This window comes from Urocampus carinirostris, chromosome 4, assembly GCF_059441175.1.
Source record: "Urocampus carinirostris isolate Australia breed hairy pipefish chromosome 4, RoL_Ucar_1.0, whole genome shotgun sequence".
Taxonomy (NCBI): Eukaryota; Metazoa; Chordata; class Actinopteri; order Syngnathiformes; family Syngnathidae; genus Urocampus; species Urocampus carinirostris.
In genome coordinates, this window is record NC_142352.1 from 48,560,038 (window position 1) to 48,580,593 (window position 20,556).

Consider the following 20,556-nt stretch of genomic DNA (forward strand, 5'->3'; position numbering starts at 1 on the left):
TTTGTCGTAGCTTACTTCTCCAATTTACAGCAAATTGCGAAATATGCGTTTCCTATGGAAACTACAAAAATCAAAAAACAAAGAATATCAAGTGAAGCTCATTGTTGCATTTACAATGTTGATTTGTTTCTTTTTTATTTACGGCGGATTAGTGTCATCTGCTGGACACTTGTAGTAACAGCAGGTTTAATGTGCAGTTTCTATTTGTGTAAGAACTGCTTTTGACTTGAAAATGGCACTTTTGATTGCATATCTGTCAACATCTGCCAATTTCTCCTCTTATCAATGATTGCAATATTTCTTATTCAAATTGAATCAAAATGTATTTGGACAGCACTTTTCAGACACAAAATGCAACTCAAAAGTGATGTATAAAAACATTCAAAACAATGTAGAAATAAGAAACCTAAAAACTAGTAAAAAAAAAAACCCCACACCTTAAAATCAACCCTTAAACACACAGGGAGCCAATGCAACAATATTCAAACAGGTGTTATGTGATTTTTTTCCCCGCTATCACGTGTTGCTGAATTTTGCAACAGTTGGCCTACGATAATCCATTGGGGAATCTGGAGAGCAGGGAATTAAGATAATCGAATCAGTATGATATTAATTTGAAGGAAAAAGGACCGGAAGAAACCAGACAAAAAATAAACTGAAAATTTTTTTTTTTTAAGATATTCAAATAGGTATAACTGAATTATTAAATTTTCTCAGTTGAAATAAGCGAGAAATTAAGCGATAATAAACCTTACAAATACAAAGTTGCACCATTTCACTGACAGAAAGACAGACTATGTAGAATGAAAACAAAGATAGTTTGTCCAAACAAGTTTATTTACCAACCAACACAAACAACTATTTCAGCATATTTCTTAATTATTTCCCCAGTTGCAGTAACTTTAGTGTTCCTTTGTTGTTGTTGTGCAAGTTCTCCCACTTGAAAATATTAGGGTGGCTTGTTATCGTCAACATTGGTAAACCTCAACCATGAGAGACAGAATTGAGAAAAAACAGAAAATCACATGGTTTGATTTTTGAAAAATGTACTTGCAAATCATGGTGGAAAATACATTTTTGATCAATACCAAAAGTCAAACTCAATACTTTTTTATGTACCCTTTGTTGGCAATAACAGAGGCCAAACTTTTTCTGTAACTTTTCACAAGCGTTTCACACTTGCTGGTATTTTGGCCCATTCCGACTTGCAAATCTCCTCTAGTTTGGGGCTGTTTTTGGGTAGATAAAGAAAATATTTCAACAAAAAAATATTCAAGCTCTTTTACCTACGTATTAATATTAAACCGTAAGGTTATTGACGCAGGGGTAAAGAAGTGGAGAGACTGTTTAACCTATCAGAATGCACTATGCAAATCAGTGATTTGTCACCGTGAGAAAAAATAGAGTGATAATGACAAATGCTTTCATGCCTTTTCGTATGTGCACACCCTATATATATTATGTGATATATAGCAGCGATAAAGAGCTTAATGGTTTTACACAAATAAACGCGAGAGCTCTTTCATGTGCTTTACAATATTTGTCTTGTGAGTGAAAAATACATGACAATAAGAACTATTTTTGGTTGTGCGCTTTATAGTGCAGAGAAAAACTGTATAGTGGTTATTTTATAGCAAATTAGATCTCTGCTACCCTGTTGAAGAAGAAGAAAAATATCAATTTTATTAGTGACAACTGGGCTACCTAATTTTTGTACCATTTTCTCCGCACAATACATTAGACAAAAATTAGATTATTGATGGCAAATACTGACAAAAATAAAATAAAGTGTATTGGATTTTTGCTGTCATTTTTCATGTCTTTAATTAGCAGCGGGGCCCCAAAAATCCAAAATTTAATTAGTTATTTTCTTAATTTGGAGTTTTGGGGCAAAATTGCCCAGCCATATACAGTATATATCCTGGTAAAGTTCCAGTAGACTTGGCTAATCATTGATTCAGCATATTTCTGGATACCTGCACTTGTGTTTGTATTGTGCGATGTTTCATCTAATTATCATCATCTTATCATTGTCAGGTTCAAGATGTCGTTCCCATCACTAGCTGCGACACTGCCGGATCTTTCCTTTTACTGGGCTGCAATAATGGCTCTATCTATTACATTGGTACCGACATGCACACTTTTTGCCATAAATCACATATTTTGAACAGTGTAAAGAATTACGTTCCTATTTATTCTTTCGTCAGACATGCAAAAGTTTCCACTGAGGATGAAAGATAATGATCTGCTGGTGACGGAGCTTTACCACGATCCGTCAAATGATGCCATCACAGCACTTTCCGTTTACCTCACGCCCAAAACAAGTTAGTGATAAAATACTTTGAAGAGATTTTCATGAATCTGCCCACAACTCACACATTGAGCAGTTTGACATTATGCTGCATTTCAAGGTTTTCACATGCTAATACAGTAGACTCTGGGCAGAGGTGAGTAGAGTAGCCGAAAATTCTACTCAAGTAAAAGTACTTTTACTTCAGAAAAATACGACTCAAGTTGAAGTAAAAAGTAATTATCCAAATAATTCCTTATGTAAAAGTAAAATGGTGAATAACTGTAGCACTGCCTTATTATTATTATTATTATTATTATTATTATTATTTTTGGAACAACCATTCAATAAGATTATCAAATCATTCAAGTCTATCCAATTAACAATATATTATGAGTCTGTGTAATTGTTAGTCTGAGTACTCAGTTTGTTTTGGTGAAACCTCTGTGGATTAAGTAAAACATAAAAAATATAAGAATATAAATAAATAAATATAAAATATATACTGTATACTGTATATTAGGGAGGCTGCATATTAACCACGTGATAGCACCATGACAGACGGGAGTGAATCGTAGTAAACATTACACGCCGTGGGTGGTGAGGCCAGTAAATGGTAGACAACAACAACAAAAAAGCTATAAAGACGCTGCCCTACTTACGAACGAACTAGGTTCTGGACGATCGCTGTCGATGTAAATTGAATTTGTTCGTAAGTTGCTTCAATGCTATATTTTGTATTTTTAAGGTTTATACAGGTATGTTTAAGGCTTGTAAGTAACCTGTATTGTTTTCTACTAAAAAAATAAACATTTCATGAAATAATATGCTCTATAAAGATAAATAAAGTTAAGTTTAACTTACTTTTGGCAGATGAGCTTCAACCGTTAGGCGACTTCCTCCTCCGTGGTAAAAAGTGGCCAAAAAAATGTGATCCCACCATTTTCTCAACAGTATTCAGCTTCTATATTCCACTTTCATTTCAAATGAAATGGCTTGCCTCTTCTTTACACTTTACACCAACCATATTGAATGGATGCACAAGACATTAAACAATAAAAGTGTAAAATTATTTGCGCGCTGGAGATACAGTATAGAATGTTGACACATGAACTAGGAAGAGGAAGCGCATTTCTTCTTTGGGGTGGATGCTGGATGACCTCTTACAGCGCCACCACACGCCGGTCGCGGCGGAATGAAGCACTACAGTTATGTCCTGTTCTCGGAAAAAGATGCACACAATACAAAATCTAACTTACAGCGATGTCTGGATATTTTTCGACTTCCTGAAAAAAATGTTCGTATCTATCTTTTTCGTAAGTCGAATGGTCGTAAGTAGGGGAGCGTCTGTACAATACAACACCATTGGCAATGACCATTCAAACCAATATTGTGCCGCTGTCAGATGAGGTGGAACTGACTTTGTCGGAAAACACAACGAGCTGAGGATAGCATTAACAGGGCTAGATACTGACCCATACCGTCAACTTCTTGACACATTCACAGATCTAACCAAATTGTCCCAATGGCCTGACGAGAGTCCACACGATCTGTACTGATATTGTAAATGGAGTATGCCCACTTACCGGCGCTGACCTAAATGCTTATAAAAGTCTGTGTGCTTAGCAGTTCTTATCAGTGTTCTGCTGAAATATCCACTCCCGGTGTGAAATGTCCACTCCTCGTGCAAACGTTACTAAAATGACTTCGTATTTAATTTTTGGGGGAAAGTATTAGAACAGTAAAGAACAGGGAATTTGCACACTATGTAAAAATCACTTTTGCCCATGAACCTTTGTCCCGAGTCAAGTCATGTTTGTTTGTATAAAGACTACATACTATTATTACACCATTCCCTGATATAAAACCTACATGAAGGCAGGGAAAAACTCAAAACATCAGCATGAGAAAAATTAAAAACCTTGAGTAAATTCAGTAAATTTGCCTTCCAGGATGACCAAGCTGCAATGAATGTTGAAAGGGCATCAACAAACAATACACAGACATCAAAATGAAATATAGGTCATTCATAAGCTAAAGGATGGATAAAAGTGTGTTTTAAGCCTGAACTACAAATCAAAACTCTCGAACCTGCAGATTTCTTTTTGGCCCTAGGGATCATTAGTAGATCAGCATTTTCCGAGCTATTTAAATATGAAAGATTTGAGGGTGCAAGTCCATGCATAATTTAAATGCTAGTCTACTAGCGACCCCAAGAGCTAAGAAGAGATCCACAGGTTTGTGAGTGTTCTCCAGTCGGGCCCCGGTGCTGTGAAATGTTTTCCCCTCTGAGATACGATCTGCAACCTCAGTGGAACTGTTTAAATCTAGGCTTAAAACACACTTATATTCTGTAGCTTATGAGTCAAGTAAAGTCAGGATTATTTGTATAACCCCTAATCACAAAGACAGATCAAAGACTGTTGCAAACTATTATGAGACTATTGTGACACCATCCCCTCATCTAAAACCTACACGAGGGCAAATAATCCACATATTATCAACATAAAATATAGATTATTCATATGCTATAGAGTGGAAGTGTGTTTTAAACTTGGATTAAACCATTTCTATTGAGGTTGCAGATTGAATCTCAGGAGGAAGAGCATTCCACAGCACCGGGGCCCGGATGGAGAACGCTCTCGGACCTGCGGATCTCTTCTTGGCTCTTGGGATCACGAGTAGACCAGCGTTTTCAGAATGAAGGCTCCGGACCGGAACATAGGGGGAAATTAAATCTGAAAGATATGAGGGAGCAAGTCCATGCTCGATTTTGTATAATACCAACAGAACCTTAAAATCACATCTTAAGCTAACAGGGATCCAATGCAGGTTAGCTAACATTTGGGTAATGTGATCAAACTTTCTAGTCTTAGTTAAAAGCCTCGTTGCAGCATTTAGTACCAGCTGAAGGGTCTTGATTTTGGACTTAGGGAGACCGGAGAGTAGTGCATTACAGTAATCGAGACAGGAAGTAACAAACGCGTGATTTAGGGCTATACAAATAAAAATGACTTGACTTGACTTGACTTAATTTCCGCATCTGACTGAGACAGCATAGGACGAACTTTAGCAATGTTGCGAAGATGGAAGAAGGCTGTTCTAGTAATATTCTTGAAAGGACAGATAGGGGTATAATATGACACGTCAATTTTTAACCGAGTCACTCTGGGTGATATTACATTTGTCAATGTTCAGAGCAGTTTTTGAGAACAAGTCACGGCATTTAGATGGACCAATAACTAACATTTCGGTCATAGTTAAGGCGCAAGCAGTTGAGTGACACCCACTCTTTTATCTCAGTGAGCCAGGCCTCCAAATTTCCACAATTTAGTGTGGCAGATTCCTCCATCGAAAGATATAGTTGAGTGTCATCTGCGTAGCAATGGAAACTGATATTATACTTGCAAATAATATCACCTAATGGAAGCATGTAAATGCTGAAAAGAAAGGGGCCAAGTATTGAATCCTGCGGGACTCCACAGGTAACACTAAAGGGCTCAGATGTCCTTTCACCATATTTAACACCATAAGAGGACGGTTCCTGAGAGACCAATCCATTTTCCCAACCGTTCTAGTAAGATATTATGGTCCAGTGTCAAAAGCAGCACTAAGCACTTGAGAGTTCGCGTGTCAAATGATTTCTTGTATATATAATGTTTATGGTTTATACTGGCTGAATAAATAAATACAATACAATACAAAAATAAGGTCCAGCATTAGCAAGAGTGATGAAGCGCCGGAGTCCATTGCCAGTAGAAGATCATTGGTTACCTTAATCAGGGCTGTCTCAGTAGAGTGGTTAGCCCTGAATCCTGATTGCATTGATTCAAAAAGATTGTTCTCAGATATAAAATCATTTAGCTGCCGTGCCACAACTTTTTCAAGTACTTTAGAAAGAAACGGTAGGTTTGACACAGGTCTATAGTTACATAAGCTTCCTGGATCAAGGTTGGGTCGTTTCAGTGTAGGTTTAATGACAGCGGACTTAAAAGCCGCTGGAACTACACCTGAGGAGAGTGATATGTTTATAATATTTAGAACTGAAGGTCCAAGGACCCCAAAAAGACCTTTAATCAGCGAACCCGAAAGCGGGTCAAACAGGCAAGTAGTCGGTTTGGCCGTATTCACCACCTGTTTAAGATTATCGAACGACAGATCACTAAATCTCGAAAAATTCCCTGGACAGCCACCATGTCGCGCATTTACAGATTTCAGCCCTTTAATATGTGATGTATTAACACTGTCTTTAGAATTTTCTTCCTGTATGCGTTGAATTTTCTTATTAAAGAAGGCCATAAAGTCATGGGCTGAATGGGTAGAACTATCTGGGATAACCTGTTGCTTCGTTATCGATGCTACAGTGTCGAAAAGGATTTTGGGGTTATTCTTCTGTGCCGTGATCACCTTCAAAAAATAGGCTGATTTTGCAGAGGCAAGGGCTGCTTTATACTTTAACAAGGTCTCACACCAGGTTTGACGGAAAACCTCAAGCTTGGTAGCACGCCATTTTCTTTCAGATTTCCTGCATTCTTGTTTAAGCGATCTAGTTTCATCAGTAAACCAAGGCGTGCGTCTTTTAGGTCGTTATTCAAGCCGTATGGGCGCTACTGAATCCAGGACACAAGCCACGGTAGCATTAAAGTCATTCATGAGTGAGTCAATAGAGCCTTTAAATAAAGGAAACGATGCAACTACTCCTGAAAGAAGATCAGAGAGCTCAGAAACTATGCCAGTGCTTATATTGCGTCCACTAAATCCTTCAGTTTTTTTAATACATTGAGCCAGCACCTCAAATGTAACTAAATAATAATCAGAAAAAACGGTAGTACACGGTAACACCGTCACGTTTGAGGTTGAAACTCTTAGAGTCAGAACCAAGTCTAGCGTATTTCCATCTTAATGAGTCGGCAAATCAACCAGTTGATTAAAACCAAATGTATCAAAAAGAGACCGAAACGCAACAGTAAGTGAACTGAGTGGGGAGTTCATATTAATGTTAAAGTCCCCCATAATTATTATTTTGTCTGCATAGGTTAGTAGGTCAGAGAACAGTTCAGAGAATTCATCTAAGGAAGAGTATGGTCCGGGTGCGCGATAAATAGTTACTACATAAATTGACATTAAAGAGGACTGCATTACAAGAGCCTCGAACGCCTTCTAATTATTAGAGGTACGGGGAGTAAGTTTGAGCAACACCGCCACCCTTCTTCAAAGAGCGTGCGACATGACACCTCACATAGTCTTGAGGAGAAGCCTCATTTAACGGTAAAAACTCATCACACAAACCAATCAGGTTAAATTTGTAATCACGAATAATATTATCAACAAGTAGAGCTTTAGGAGCAAGTGATCTAATATGTAAAAGACCAAATTTTAGCTTTGCTGAATCTGTTAACTTAGCTGAAGTCTTTGAAGGGATCGTCACAAGATGTCGCCGTTCGGGCGTGTTGAGTCTCAGGCGTCTGTTGACAGGCACTTGAATGACCTATATTTCATATTCTTATCCGTTTATTATTTGTTATTGCAACATCCGTTGCAGCCGGGTCCTCCTGGAAGGGGGTTTACCTCATGTCACTTCTCAAGGTTTCTTCATTTTCCTCATGTTGAGGTTGCTACAATTCCTGGAATACTTTGAGGGAGGCCAGTGTTGTGACTCAAAACAACACCAGTCCCTCTGTTCGATTGCATATAAACATCTTTTGTCTGCATCGAAAAGGATATGATATAATGCCAAATCGACCTTAGAAACTTGCCGGTTGGTACAGCCCATCGCACAGCAATAAATCACCGTTTTAAAAAGCCATCATTACATTATTCGGTTGTCATTATTTATATTTGTTTCAACTCAAGTGCTCATTCAAGCGCAGACTGAGCTCAAGTCCTTTCTACCATGCATTTTGGCTTTCATTCTGCCTGAAGGCAAAGTGACGTCACATGCAAAGGGTCGAAATACACTGCACATACAGTACAGTAAAAGTAAAATGTTCCTAGCCCTGCTTACAAGTTGCACCTGGTGTTTTTTGGGTCACTGGTCAAATCTTAATAAAATAAACGAGTGTTCTGACAAAATAAATGCCCTCGGCAGAGACAGAGAGACGTGTACTAAGGTGGAGGGGATTTAGGTAACGGGTTCAGTGTAGCAAGAGTAAAGTTTCGTCTTGACTTATCTACTCATGTAAAAGTAAAATTCATAATGATTTTAAAATACTTTTATAAGTACAACAAAATGTCCCCTAACTTACTTAAGTAAATGTAACAGAGTAAATGTAACTTGTTACTACCTATCTCCTCCCCCGCGATATGTAGACCCCTCATTACTATGTTTTCACTTCATGGTGTGGGGTAAGTTGTTTTTTTTGACCCCTCTTTATGACATTTTCCCCACTCAACGACATCAACAACAAGTTATTTTGCGAGTCCAAAAAGGTATTCAAATAAAAAGTACAGTGTTCGTGCATCTGTATAGTTATGTCTCTAAGATGCCTGTCTGCTATTAGTCAACATCATATATAATACCGGTCTCCTATTGGACTGCGTCATGGCCTCATGAAAATGCCAATATGCTTTTGGCTGAATTACCTCCCACAATGCCATCGTCTGCATTCAATTCAGAATCTCGTATAATGTATTTTTTTTACTATATTTATTAGATATATGTATCCCAAGGCCTGCAGTGATGCTAAGGGAAGAAACAAAAACCTAACCATGGAATCGAAGTTTGAAATTATGCAGGAATACAAAGAAGGAACGCAAATTGTTACTATCGCATAGTTGCACACACACACTCACACTCACACACCAATAGCGGCCATGCAGCCATGCAAGGTGCGGGCCTTCTTATTGGGGGCATTAGGGATTCAGTATAATACGGTACATGAAATTGTGCAACAATTCGAATGGTAATTTTGCTTCATGCAATGACTATTTTCATACGTTCTTTAGTAGTTAAAAAACTTTGTTAAAATTTGAATTATCTGCAAAACTACTTCATCTGTCATGCATTTTCTTTTAAATTTCCGTTGGTAGAGAAATATTTATTTATTTATATAACAAGAGGCTCACCTAGATGGAGCTGAAATTATTGTACGCAGTCTTGCTCCAACAGGTAGCCCAAAAAAACAAAAACTTTGTGAAAGGCTGTGCAAAAGAATTAGAAGAAAATGGTGCAGTTTGGTCACTCTGAGTCTCCGTTGTTTGTATTCTTCCTTGTGTCACTTTTGGTTGCAATGCAGAATGCTGTGACATCTAGTGGTCAAATATTACACATTCTCCCTTTAAAAATGATTTGATAGTAATGAAAAACACAAATACAGTATGTTGTTGTTGTTATTTGGCATCTGTCAGGTGTGAGTGGAAACTGGATAGAGATTGCTTACGGGACCAGTAGCGGCGCAGTGAGAGTCATCGTACAGCATCCAGAAACGGTCGGCTCAGGCCCTCAGCTCTTCCAGACCTTTACTGTGCACAGGAGCCCCGTCACCAAAATTATGTTGTCTGAAAAGCACCTCGTCTCAGGTAAGGGGCAGAGCTAAGGGAATGTTTTACATTAGGTGAAGGTTACGCTTGTTTATTTTGTCTTTTGCTAATTTTAGTCTGTGCTGACAACAACCACGTTCGCACATGGACGGTGACCCGCTTTCGAGGGATGATCTCCACCCAGCCGGGCTCTACGCCTTTGGCTTCTTTCAAAATTCTCTCCTTAGAGGAAACAGAGAGCCATGGCAGCTACTCTTCGGGGAACGACATCGGTGAGTTGAGGGTTAGGGTTTACCATAACACTGCAGAAGACTTTTTTATGCATCTATAACGGTTTTCAGGTCCGTTTGGAGAGCGAGATGATCAGCAGGTGTTCATCCAGAAGGTCGTCCCCATCACTAACAAGCTCTTTGTGAGGCTCTCATCCACCGGGAAAAGGTAGATCAATAGCACATTTGGAAATATTGATTAGGTTTAACCCTTGTGTTTTCACTACTAAGAAGGAGGACAATATGCTTGGTCATGATCCACTTGTATCACGATACTAAGGTGCCGATTCCATTTTTATCACGGTTCTCAATAATGACAATTCTACAAGTACTGCTGTTCGATAAAACTGATGATTGCGTTTTAATTTTCTTTCCTAAGTTTTTGATTGCCCTCATGTAGGTTTTAGATCAGGGCATGGTGTAATAAGAGTCCTTCGTCTGTAATAGGCTGTTATATGTGCAGCCCTTTGAGACTGACTGTGATTAAGGGCATCACCAATATGCATGACTTGATTTAAAAAACAAGTAACTTAAATTATACACTTCTGGGACCATAAACCATGAATGATGTTCAAACAATCCACATCAGTCCGTCAGTCTGGAAGCTGACATTTATTTCTACTGCAACAATTAGAACATAACATGTACACTGTGCAACAGGTTTACAGCCACAAAATGTCATGTTTGTCGTTGTACATTAGTGGGATACTGGCTGCGACAGTTTGCAAGCAATTTTTTATCATGTCTATCTCTGTCTTTCCGGGAACTGCATGAAATCCAAAATGTGTCCATTCTTTGGATTTATGAGTGTCTGCCTTAGTTTTGTTTTTTCATTTTCCACCCCCGTTTGCTTTCCCGCATTTTTATGTACTGGATATGACGTCAAAAAAATCAATTCCAGGGAGAAAAATCGATTTAAAAAAATCGCCCTGTTTTACATTGGAAAAAAATGTCGGCACACCACTAACCAAAAATGTTACAGAATGACACTGTTTGTTGTTTAATTACATTATATATTGTAATACCCCCCAGTTTTTACAGCACAGAACCTTGAAAATGACATAATATTTGTAGAAAATGATTCATAAATGTTTTATAAAATTTGAAATTTTAAAAAGTGACATTAGATAATTTCTCACGGCACACCTTGATGATCTCTCACAGCATACTAGTGTGTCACGCCACAGTGGTTGAATATCACTGGATTAGAAAACTCTTGGGCAATCATGTTAGCTTGGCTGAAAACTGTTATGCTAGTTATAAAAGCTAAAAACGGACTTTCTTCTAGGCCAGTGGAGTATCAGGGATCACATTTGTGGGTGTGATTAAACATTCACAAAAGCCAAGAAAAGAGAACTTAAATGTGAAACTCCACAGTTTATTTTTGTTTTACGAAATTAAGGCTATTCCATGCAAGTACCTGCCAAGAAACTGAAAATATCGTACAACGGTATGTACACAGACTCTAACCAAAGTAGAAAGAGAAGAGGAATGCACAACCAAGCAATAGGGCAGGTACATTAGAATCTCTAGTTTGAATACTAGACTTGCAGGTCCTCAGCTGTAGCAGCCTTGGTTAGAGTACATTGGTACTTGTACTTACGAATTTAATTTGTTCTGGGAGTAGCTTTGCAACATGAAAACTTTGTAAGTAGAGACGCATTTTGTTTGTAAATGTGCTTATCTGTTCCAAGCCCCTAAAAGTACAATATATTTTTTAAAATAAATCATAAAAGAGCATCAGAACATGAAACAAATACATGTTAGATTAGCTTACGGCACAATAAACATAAAATGAGAGGCACCTAATGTAAAAAAAAAAAAAAAAAGAAAAAATAATAAAATAATTAATTTATCTTTTTGCCTCGCGTTTATGTAAAAACTGATTACGTCGGCTTTTCCTGGCTTTTGACAATCTGTCTGAAATGCCCGTGGCAGGCGTACCTATAGCCCGACTTGTCAACTCTTTTTCCGGGTTTTTCCTTTACACAAATTCCGACACTTTATGGTATTTTGCTAAAATGTATTTAATTTGGGCTGATTTGAATGATGACCGCGTCTTGCCCGAAACATTCCTCGTCAGTGAACTCTAAACTGTGACGTTGAAACCAAGAGCATGCAGGGAGGACTCATACGCACGTGTTGCTTTGCAAATTTGAAGTGATAGCCAGTTTGTTTACATTCCTGAAGCTCTGTGAGTGGCAAACAGAAGCACGTACTGTGCTGTTTTTTTGGCTTTGTAACTGAGACAATCTTCGTAACTTGAGGCAATATTTTCCCGATCAGGTACTCAGTAACTGTATTTTCAGTAACATAGGGTGCATCGTGTTAAAAGGCGCAATCGCCGTAGCTGGTCTATTTCTGTGTTTAACACTACACAGGGCGCATCGCACGATATGGCACGGGTGCCTTTTGCTGCAGCCACGTTACAACAACGCAAACAAGCCTATAATATGCGTATTTAAAAAATACAATGGAAGCAGAACTGAGTTTCGTTGTGGTTTTAAGTATTGATTACAAAGTAAAACATACAGATGAATTATTTTTTTCAATGGTGCAAAACAAAGTTTTTTTTGTTTTTTTTACCGGTAATCCATGACAAACATAACTGTCAAAATCCAGGTCCTCTGTCTGTTACCAAAACAGCTTTGCCAATTCTCCATTAAAAAGCTCACGTTCTTCACTTTCAGAGACACTTAAATAGTCACTGATGCCTGCCGCCTTTTGCGAAAGCGACAACAATCTTTTCGATATAATCCGCTGGAAGTTTCTGCGCCACCGTAGTCCTGGCCCAGATGGAAAATTACATTGTTTCATGAAACAAAAGCAAATTGCTAGTATCACAACAGAGTTAACATCCATGAGTACTTCCGCGAATTGCATGTGACTTCACGTGTCCTCTTCTACACAAGCGGGACGCTGGAGATGTATAGAAGTCACAGGGGATCACCTACAAGTTGCAATTAGTTGGAAATATGAATGATTTCACAAAAAATTGCATTTTACCCCAAAATGTTTCAAGTCCATGACTCAGCCAAGTCTCGTACTTGTGGCCTCCCACACTCTGAGTGGGCGCTCAGCCAGCAATTCGGTCCACATCCGCTGATCTACATCACAGACAGGGCAGGGTGCACTACACGATAGGGCGCGCCACACAATTTGAAAAAAAACTGAGACTTTAATGGTCATTAAAATTAGGAAATAAGGGCATGCAAACACATTGGAAGTCTCATTTGACAAAAGTATGGCTCTTTCATGAAAAATACAAAATTGTCTGAATGACCACTAACTTTTGAAAGGAAGAGTATGTTAGAAAAATGTTGGGTAAAATGTTTTATTTTCTTTTTTGTGGGCTGCAGAATCTGTGAAGTTCAGTCGGTAGATGGGAGCACCATCTCTTGCTTCATAGTGCGGGAATGCGAGGGTTCAAGCCGGATGGGCTCGCGACCTCGCCGCTATCTGTTCACCGGTCACGGCAATGGCAGCATCCAGTTGTGGGACCTGACCACCGCAATGGACAATGTTAACAAAGGAGACGATAAAAAGAAAGAAAGTGAGTGTCATGTGTTCTCTAGTTGCTCAAGTTAAGATTTAGAGTGAAACAGAAAATACAGTATTTTCCACTCTGGATTATAAATTGCCCTAGCCAGAAAAATGTATATTTAAGAGGAAAAACATTTATAAGTCGCACCTGGAGTATAAGTTGGATTTTTAGGGAAATGTATTTGATAAAATAGAACACCAAAAACAAAATTCGTAGCTTACATTCCGGAATTTACAATAGTTGGTTGCACAACACAGCACTGTATTTAATCACACTTTTTTAACTGAAGTACAATGTTGGCAAAAAGATTGCAAAAGATTGTCTGGTAAATAATTCGCAAATTATTTGAATGTAACACAAGAAAAACTAAAAAAAAAACCCTTCTTGCTGCTGCTTTTTTTAGGCTTTTTTAAAAAAAAAATCATCCTTTGTTTTTTTCCTTGCCTTTTCTTTATTTTTTACGTCCTTTTTCTTCCCTTTGTTCTGTAGTTTCTTTTTTTTCTTTTATTTGTGACTTCTTTTTGTTTTTCCCTAGCTTTTTACTTCATTTTTCTTGCTTTTTTTCCTCTTTTCACCTGCTTTCCAGTTTTTCCCGTTTTTTAATTTTTTTTTTCTTTTCCTTTTTTCCTTTTGTTACTTTTTTCCTTTTTTTTCAGTTTTCTTTTTTTCCCTCATTGTTTCCCCTTTTTCAAGTCATTTTGGTCATAATGCTACATAATAATTGGTAATATATGGATGAAAGGGGGGGAGGGTAACGAGGACAGCAGAGAAAATAATCGGGACTACACTTCCCTCCATTCAGGACATTGGCCAGAAGCGCTGCCTATCCCATGCTAAGAACATTATCGGGGACCCCTCTCACCCCCATCATGGACTGTTCACTCTGCTAGCCTCTGGGAGGAGGTACTGCAGTGTGCGGTGCAGGACCACCAGGTTCCGCAGTAGTCTAGTCCCCCTGGCCATTAGACTGTTAAATGGTCAATCTAACATATAGTTAACCTAAATCTTAACGGCTGCTAATCTGACTTTTTGCACTACTGGCAGTTCTTTATAGCTTGCCACTCCTTGCACATTTGCTCTCTGCACTATTGTACTTACAGCGTTATAATAATAATAATAATAATTTCCTTTGTATTGTCATTCTTTGTAACAATGTCCACAGAACGAAATGTCGATACACCTGACCCGTTGTAGCGAGTCGATGCAGTCGCAGCCAGAGGGCGCCGCCATTATACCAATTAGGTATGTCTCGGTCGAGGCGCGAACCAGCGACCTCCCAGTCTCAAAGCGGGCACACTACCATCTAGGCTACTGAGCTGGTATTGTTACAGTGTTAATGTTACTGTTTACCTGACTTGTTAACCTGAATGCCCATTTTGCACATCTGGTTAGCTACTCCTCTTGCACTATCGGCACTACGGTAAAATACTATACGTAGCCATAATACAATACAACTTTTACTTATATCTGTACATTCGAGGAAACTGTGCGGGTCAGATGTATCGACATTTCGTTCTGTATACACGTGTACTAGAATGACAATAAAGTAGATCTGAATCTGAATATGAATCTGAATCTGAAAGCAGCAAAAACAATCAGAAGAGCCGTTTGGGTGAGCTGTGCCGAAAGAGCCGCTTTTCAAAAAAGACGAAAACTTGCACAGTACGTAGGCACGCGAGGTAACAAAGATCTCGTAGCTACGTAGTCTTACCGTCTAGGCGCTCATTAAAGTAAACCACACCTGTCTCTGCATTTTAAGATCTTAGTGTTAAAAATAAATTTACATTTTTGTTCAGCTCTTCTCAATTGTTTTTATAAATTACAGACAATCTTGAAATTATTAACTCACGGGTAGCGAAATATGGGTGGTCAATAAATTATTTTACCCAGTTTTCCTGAAGGGTGGCTACACACTAGGTAAATTCTTCTTACCATTTTTGATGGTTCAATATGCTTGAATCAAGACACACACACTCTCGGAATGATAGTGTTTTCTTTTACTAATCATCTACATAATATACTTAAATAAAACACAAAACAAAACAAGAATAAGTAAAAAAAAAAAAAAGAAAGAAGTAAGGATCTTGGCTGGCACCATTTAGACATTGGCTTAATTATTACTGTGGATAGAACTTAAGGCAACTGGGGGGTATTGCTATTCGACAGCCCATCTTTGAATTATTTTTCTATCATTAAAACCTTTTGTACTAGTCACATAGAAATTATTTATCTGCAGTGAGAATCAATAAGAGAATCGATAAGTAATTGAATCGATAAGTAGGGATCGATAAGGAATCGGAATCGCTAAAACCTTATCAATACATAGCCTTAGCCTCCTGGGGACTGGTGTCAAGGTAAACTGGAATGTGGCTTTTTTATACAAATGTGAGATAACAACTCTCTCTCAGTTACTATCAGCTACCCCGGTGACTGTGAATAATTAAATTAAAGCATAGTGTTCTGACATTGTTCTATCATTCTTTTTGACATTGCAAAATAGAATTCTGACCCAAAGTGGAATACCCTAGACTGGCCCTTTTGCGGTTTAGTGTGAAAATAACATGTGAAATTATGTAATTATGTAATAATAATTAACATAAGTTTTACTGTGCAAACAACATTTAGAATGATATGACAATTTGTTAAAAAAATCACACATAAGTCGGACCCTCGGCCAAATAAATAAACCTGCGACTTGTAATCTGGAAAATATTGTAAGCTAAAGCTTTTTCTTTAATAGATGTTGGTGGTCCAACAGAGGAGGAACTTATCCAACTATTGGACCAGTGTGACCTGAGCACGTCCCGCTGCGCCACGCCAAACGTTAGCCCGGCACCCTTGTTGCTGCAGCAAACCCACTCCAAAGAATCTAAATCAAGGTAATGACAACACCAAGTAGAAAGCTGCAGCCTGGTGAACTGTCAAAACATCACCATTATTGCCTGTCTTTCATCAGTGTGCAGCTGCAGGCTCAGGAAGCCATTTCTGAGAACCCTGTGACCTACGGAGCAGTCAGGCCTTACAGGGAGAGCCCCCTGCTGGCTCGTGCTAGAAAAACAGAGTCCTTTCACAGCAACAGGTGAAAAACTTGAGTTAAATACCTGTAGATTAGTGTTTTTCAAGCAGTCGGCCGTAGTACACTAGTGTGCCGTGAGACCTTGTCTAGTTTGCCGCAGGAAATTTTACCCTATTTAATTTTGCAAAAATGCATTCAATTGGTTAGTATATTTCCTTTCTTTCACTGATCACTAGAGTAACTAACATTCATCTATATCAGTAGATAGTAACAGATTACATTTTTTTCATTTAAGGTACTAATTATCTGCTTATGAGCAGTGTTGGGGGCTTTACTGAACAAAAAAGGAATAAGCTACAGTTCCTACTTGCTTCGTTTAAAAATTACCCCCGCCAAGATTACTGACACCCAAAAGTTGTATGGAGTTGCTGTATACAGACGCTGCCTGACCTATGAACGAGTTAGGTTCCGGACGATCGTTAGTAAGTTAGATTTGTTCGTAAGTTGCTTCAGTGCTATATTTTGTATGTTTATGGTTTGTACAAGTAACCTGTCTATGATTGACTGGTTAGTACACTTGTTGAATGTTAGCTTTTTAAGTGGTGTGGTTCCTTTTGATTGGTGCAGTGCATGTGTGGTGCCAAGGGTAAAGGTGATAAGTATGAATGTAGCCATTCGAGAGGTGTCAGTTTGTTGTCTGTTCCGGGTAAGCTGTATGGAAGAGTCTTGATTAAGAGAGTGAGAGGAAGAATGGATGAGGTGGTGATGGAGGAGCAGAATGGTTTCAGGAAAGGAAGAGGATGTGTGTTTTCAGTACGACAGGTGTGTGAGAAATATTTTACAAAAGGTAAGGATGTTTATTTGGCTTTCATGGACTTGGAAAAGGCGTATGACAGAGTTGATAGAGAGGTGTTATGGCAGGTGATGGTAATGTATGGAGGGGGTGGAAAGTTGTTGGAAGCATTGAAGAGTTTTTTTATGAACAGCAGGGCATGTGTAAGAGTAGGGAGTGAGACAAGTGAGTGGTTCCCTGTGTTGACTGGTGTGAGCCAGGGGTGTGTCATGTCACCATGGCTGTTTAATGTGTACATGGATGGTGTGGTGAGATAGGTGAATGCAAGAGTATTTGGCAGAGGTGTAGAGATGATAGATAACAGTGGACCAGTGTGGCAGGTAAGTCAGTTGTTGTTTGCACATGACACAGCGCTGATTCTAAAGAAACATTCAGAAGGTGGGTAATGGAGTTTGGAAGAGTGTGTAATAGGCATAAGTTATGTGTGAATGTTGGGAAGGGTAAGGTGATGAAATGTTCACGTGATGGAGTGGGCATTGTGTTAGAAATAAGGTTGCATGGACAGGTGCTGGAAGAAGTTGAAAGCTTTAGGTACTTGGGTTGTGATGTGGCTGCAGTTGGTGGAATGGAGTGCAAGGTATTGCAGAGAGTGAATCAAGGAAGCAAGGTTTTGGGTGCTCTAAGGAGAGTGATGAGAAACAAGAGTATGAGTCAGTTAAGAGGGGACTGTATGAGAGTGCGATTGTGCCTACTCTGTTGTATGGTGCAGAGACTTGATACAGGAAAACTAATCGTATAACGAGGAAGATTTTAGTAGGACACAGTTTGAATACCGGGGTAAAAAAAAAAAAAATAATAATAAAAAAAAAATATATATATATATATATATATATATATATATATACTGGACTGTCTCAGAAAATTAGAATATTGTGATAAAGTTCTTTATTTTCTGTAATGCAATTAAAAAAACAAAAATGTCATACATTCTGGATTCATTACACATCAACTGAACTATTTCAAGCCTTTTATTATTTTAATATTGCTGAATTTGGCTTACAGCTTAAGAAAACTCAAAAATCCTATCTCAAAATATTAGAATATCATGAAAAAGTATACAAGTAGGCTATTCAACTAATCACCTGAATCATCTAATTAACTCGAAACACCTTGCGAGGGTTTCCTGAGCCTTAAAAACACTCAGCTTGGTTCAGTAAACTAAATCACAAGTATGGGGAAGACTGCTGTCCATAGGACCATCATTGATACCCTCCATCAGGAGGGTAAGACACAAAAAGAAAATTCTCAAAGAGCAGGCTGTTCACAGAGTGCAGTTTCAAAGCATATCCACAAAAAGTCTGTTGGAAGGGAAAAATGTGGCCGGAAACGCTGCACAACCAAGAGAGATGACCGCAGCCTTAACAAAATTGTGAAGAAGAGCCGCTTCCAGAATTTGGGGGAGCTTCAAAGACAGTGGGCTGAAGCTGGAGTCCAGGTATCAAAAGCCACAGTTCACAGACGTGTCCGGGAAATGGGCTACAATAGCCGTATTCCCATGGTCAAGCCACTTCTGAACTCAAGACAACGGAAGAAGCGTCTGACTTGGGATATGGAGAATAAGCATTGGACAGTTGCAGAGTGGTCCAAAGTCCTCTTTTCAGACGAAAGCAAGTTTTGAATTTCATTTGGGAGTCAAGGCGCCAGAGTCTGGAGAAAGGCTGGAGAGGAGCAAAATCCAAGTTGCTTGAAATCCAGTGTGAAGTTCCCACAGTCAGCAATGGTTTGGGGAGCCATGTCAGCTGCTGGTGTTGGTCCACTGTGTTTCATCAAGTCCAGAGTAAATGCAACTGTGTACCAAGAGATTTTAGAGCACTACATGCTTCCATCTGCTGAAAAGCTCTATGGAGATGAGTATTTCATTTTCCAGCATGATCTGGCACCTGCCCACAGTGCCAAAACCACCAGTAACTGGTGCACTGACCATGGCATCACTGTCCTTGATTGGCCTGCTAATTCCCCTGACCTGAACCCCATCGAGAATTTGTGGGGTATAGTTAAGAAGAAGATGAAAGACACCAGACCTACAAATGCAAATGAGCTGAAGGCCGCTATCGAAGCATCCTGGGCATCAATAACACCTCAGCAATGCCACAGGCTGATTGCCTCCATGCCACGCCGGATTGATGCAGTAATACGTGCAAAAGGATTCCCAACCAAGTACTGAGTGCATCAATGGACATTTTCAAATGTTTGATTTAGTTTTGCTGTTATAAAATTATTTTTTTTACTTGGTCTGAGGAAGTATTCTAATATTTTGAGATAGGATTTTTGAGTTTTTTTCAGCTGTAAGCCCAAATCAGCAATATTCAAATAATAAAAGGCTTGAAATAGTTCAGTTGATGTGTAATGAATCCAGAATGTATGACATTTTTGTTTTTTTAATTGTATTACAGAAAATAAAGAACTTTATCACAATATTCTAATTTTCTGAGACAGTCCAGTATATATAAACAGTGGAACCTCGGTTTTCGAACGCCTCTCAGTTCCAACAAATCTGCTTCGCTTTGCGTTCAAAAAATCGGAGTTCGAACGCCGGTACGCTAGGGGCGATGCTGAGCGGCGTACGATTGTAGATTGCCCCCACCCCTCGTGAAGAACTGTTGCCACTGTTGTCGTCACAAACGCACTCTCATACAGTCCCCTCTTAACATTCATACTCATACTCTTGTTTCTCGTCACTCTCCTTAGAGCACCCAAAACCTTGCTTCCTTGATTCACTCTGTGCAATACCTTGCACTCCATTCCTCCAACTGCAGCCACATCACAACCCAAGTACCTAAAGCTTTCAACTTCTTCCAGTGTTCATCCTTCATGATGTGTGTGTACACACACACACACACACACACACACACACACACACACACACACACACACACACACACACACACACACACACACACACACACACACACACACACACACACACACACACACACACACACACACACATATATATATATATATATATATATATATATATATATATATATATATATATATATATATATACACCGTAAATTCCGGACTATAAGCCGCTCCTTTTTTCCCAAATGTTCAGCCCTGCGGCTATTTCAGTGAAGCGGCCAATTTATGGAATTTTTCTAA

General features: G+C 38.8%; 1 protein-coding gene across 2 annotated transcripts in view; it reads left to right on the top strand.

The window, feature by feature from the left end:
• kctd3 (potassium channel tetramerization domain containing 3) overlaps window positions 1–20,556 on the top strand; it is a 66,978-nt gene that overhangs the window by 37,511 nt on the left and 8,911 nt on the right. For both annotated transcript variants that reach the window (XM_088334771.1, XM_088334772.1), the window contains exons 11-18: window positions 2,038–2,125; window positions 2,208–2,324; window positions 9,638–9,808; window positions 9,886–10,041; window positions 10,111–10,207; window positions 13,398–13,591; window positions 16,323–16,461; window positions 16,539–16,661. In XM_088334771.1, the coding sequence (XP_088190897.1) occupies window positions 2,038–2,125; window positions 2,208–2,324; window positions 9,638–9,808; window positions 9,886–10,041; window positions 10,111–10,207; window positions 13,398–13,591; window positions 16,323–16,461; window positions 16,539–16,661 (1,085 nt within the window). The remainder of the gene's footprint in view (window positions 1–2,037; window positions 2,126–2,207; window positions 2,325–9,637; window positions 9,809–9,885; window positions 10,042–10,110; window positions 10,208–13,397; window positions 13,592–16,322; window positions 16,462–16,538; window positions 16,662–20,556) is intronic.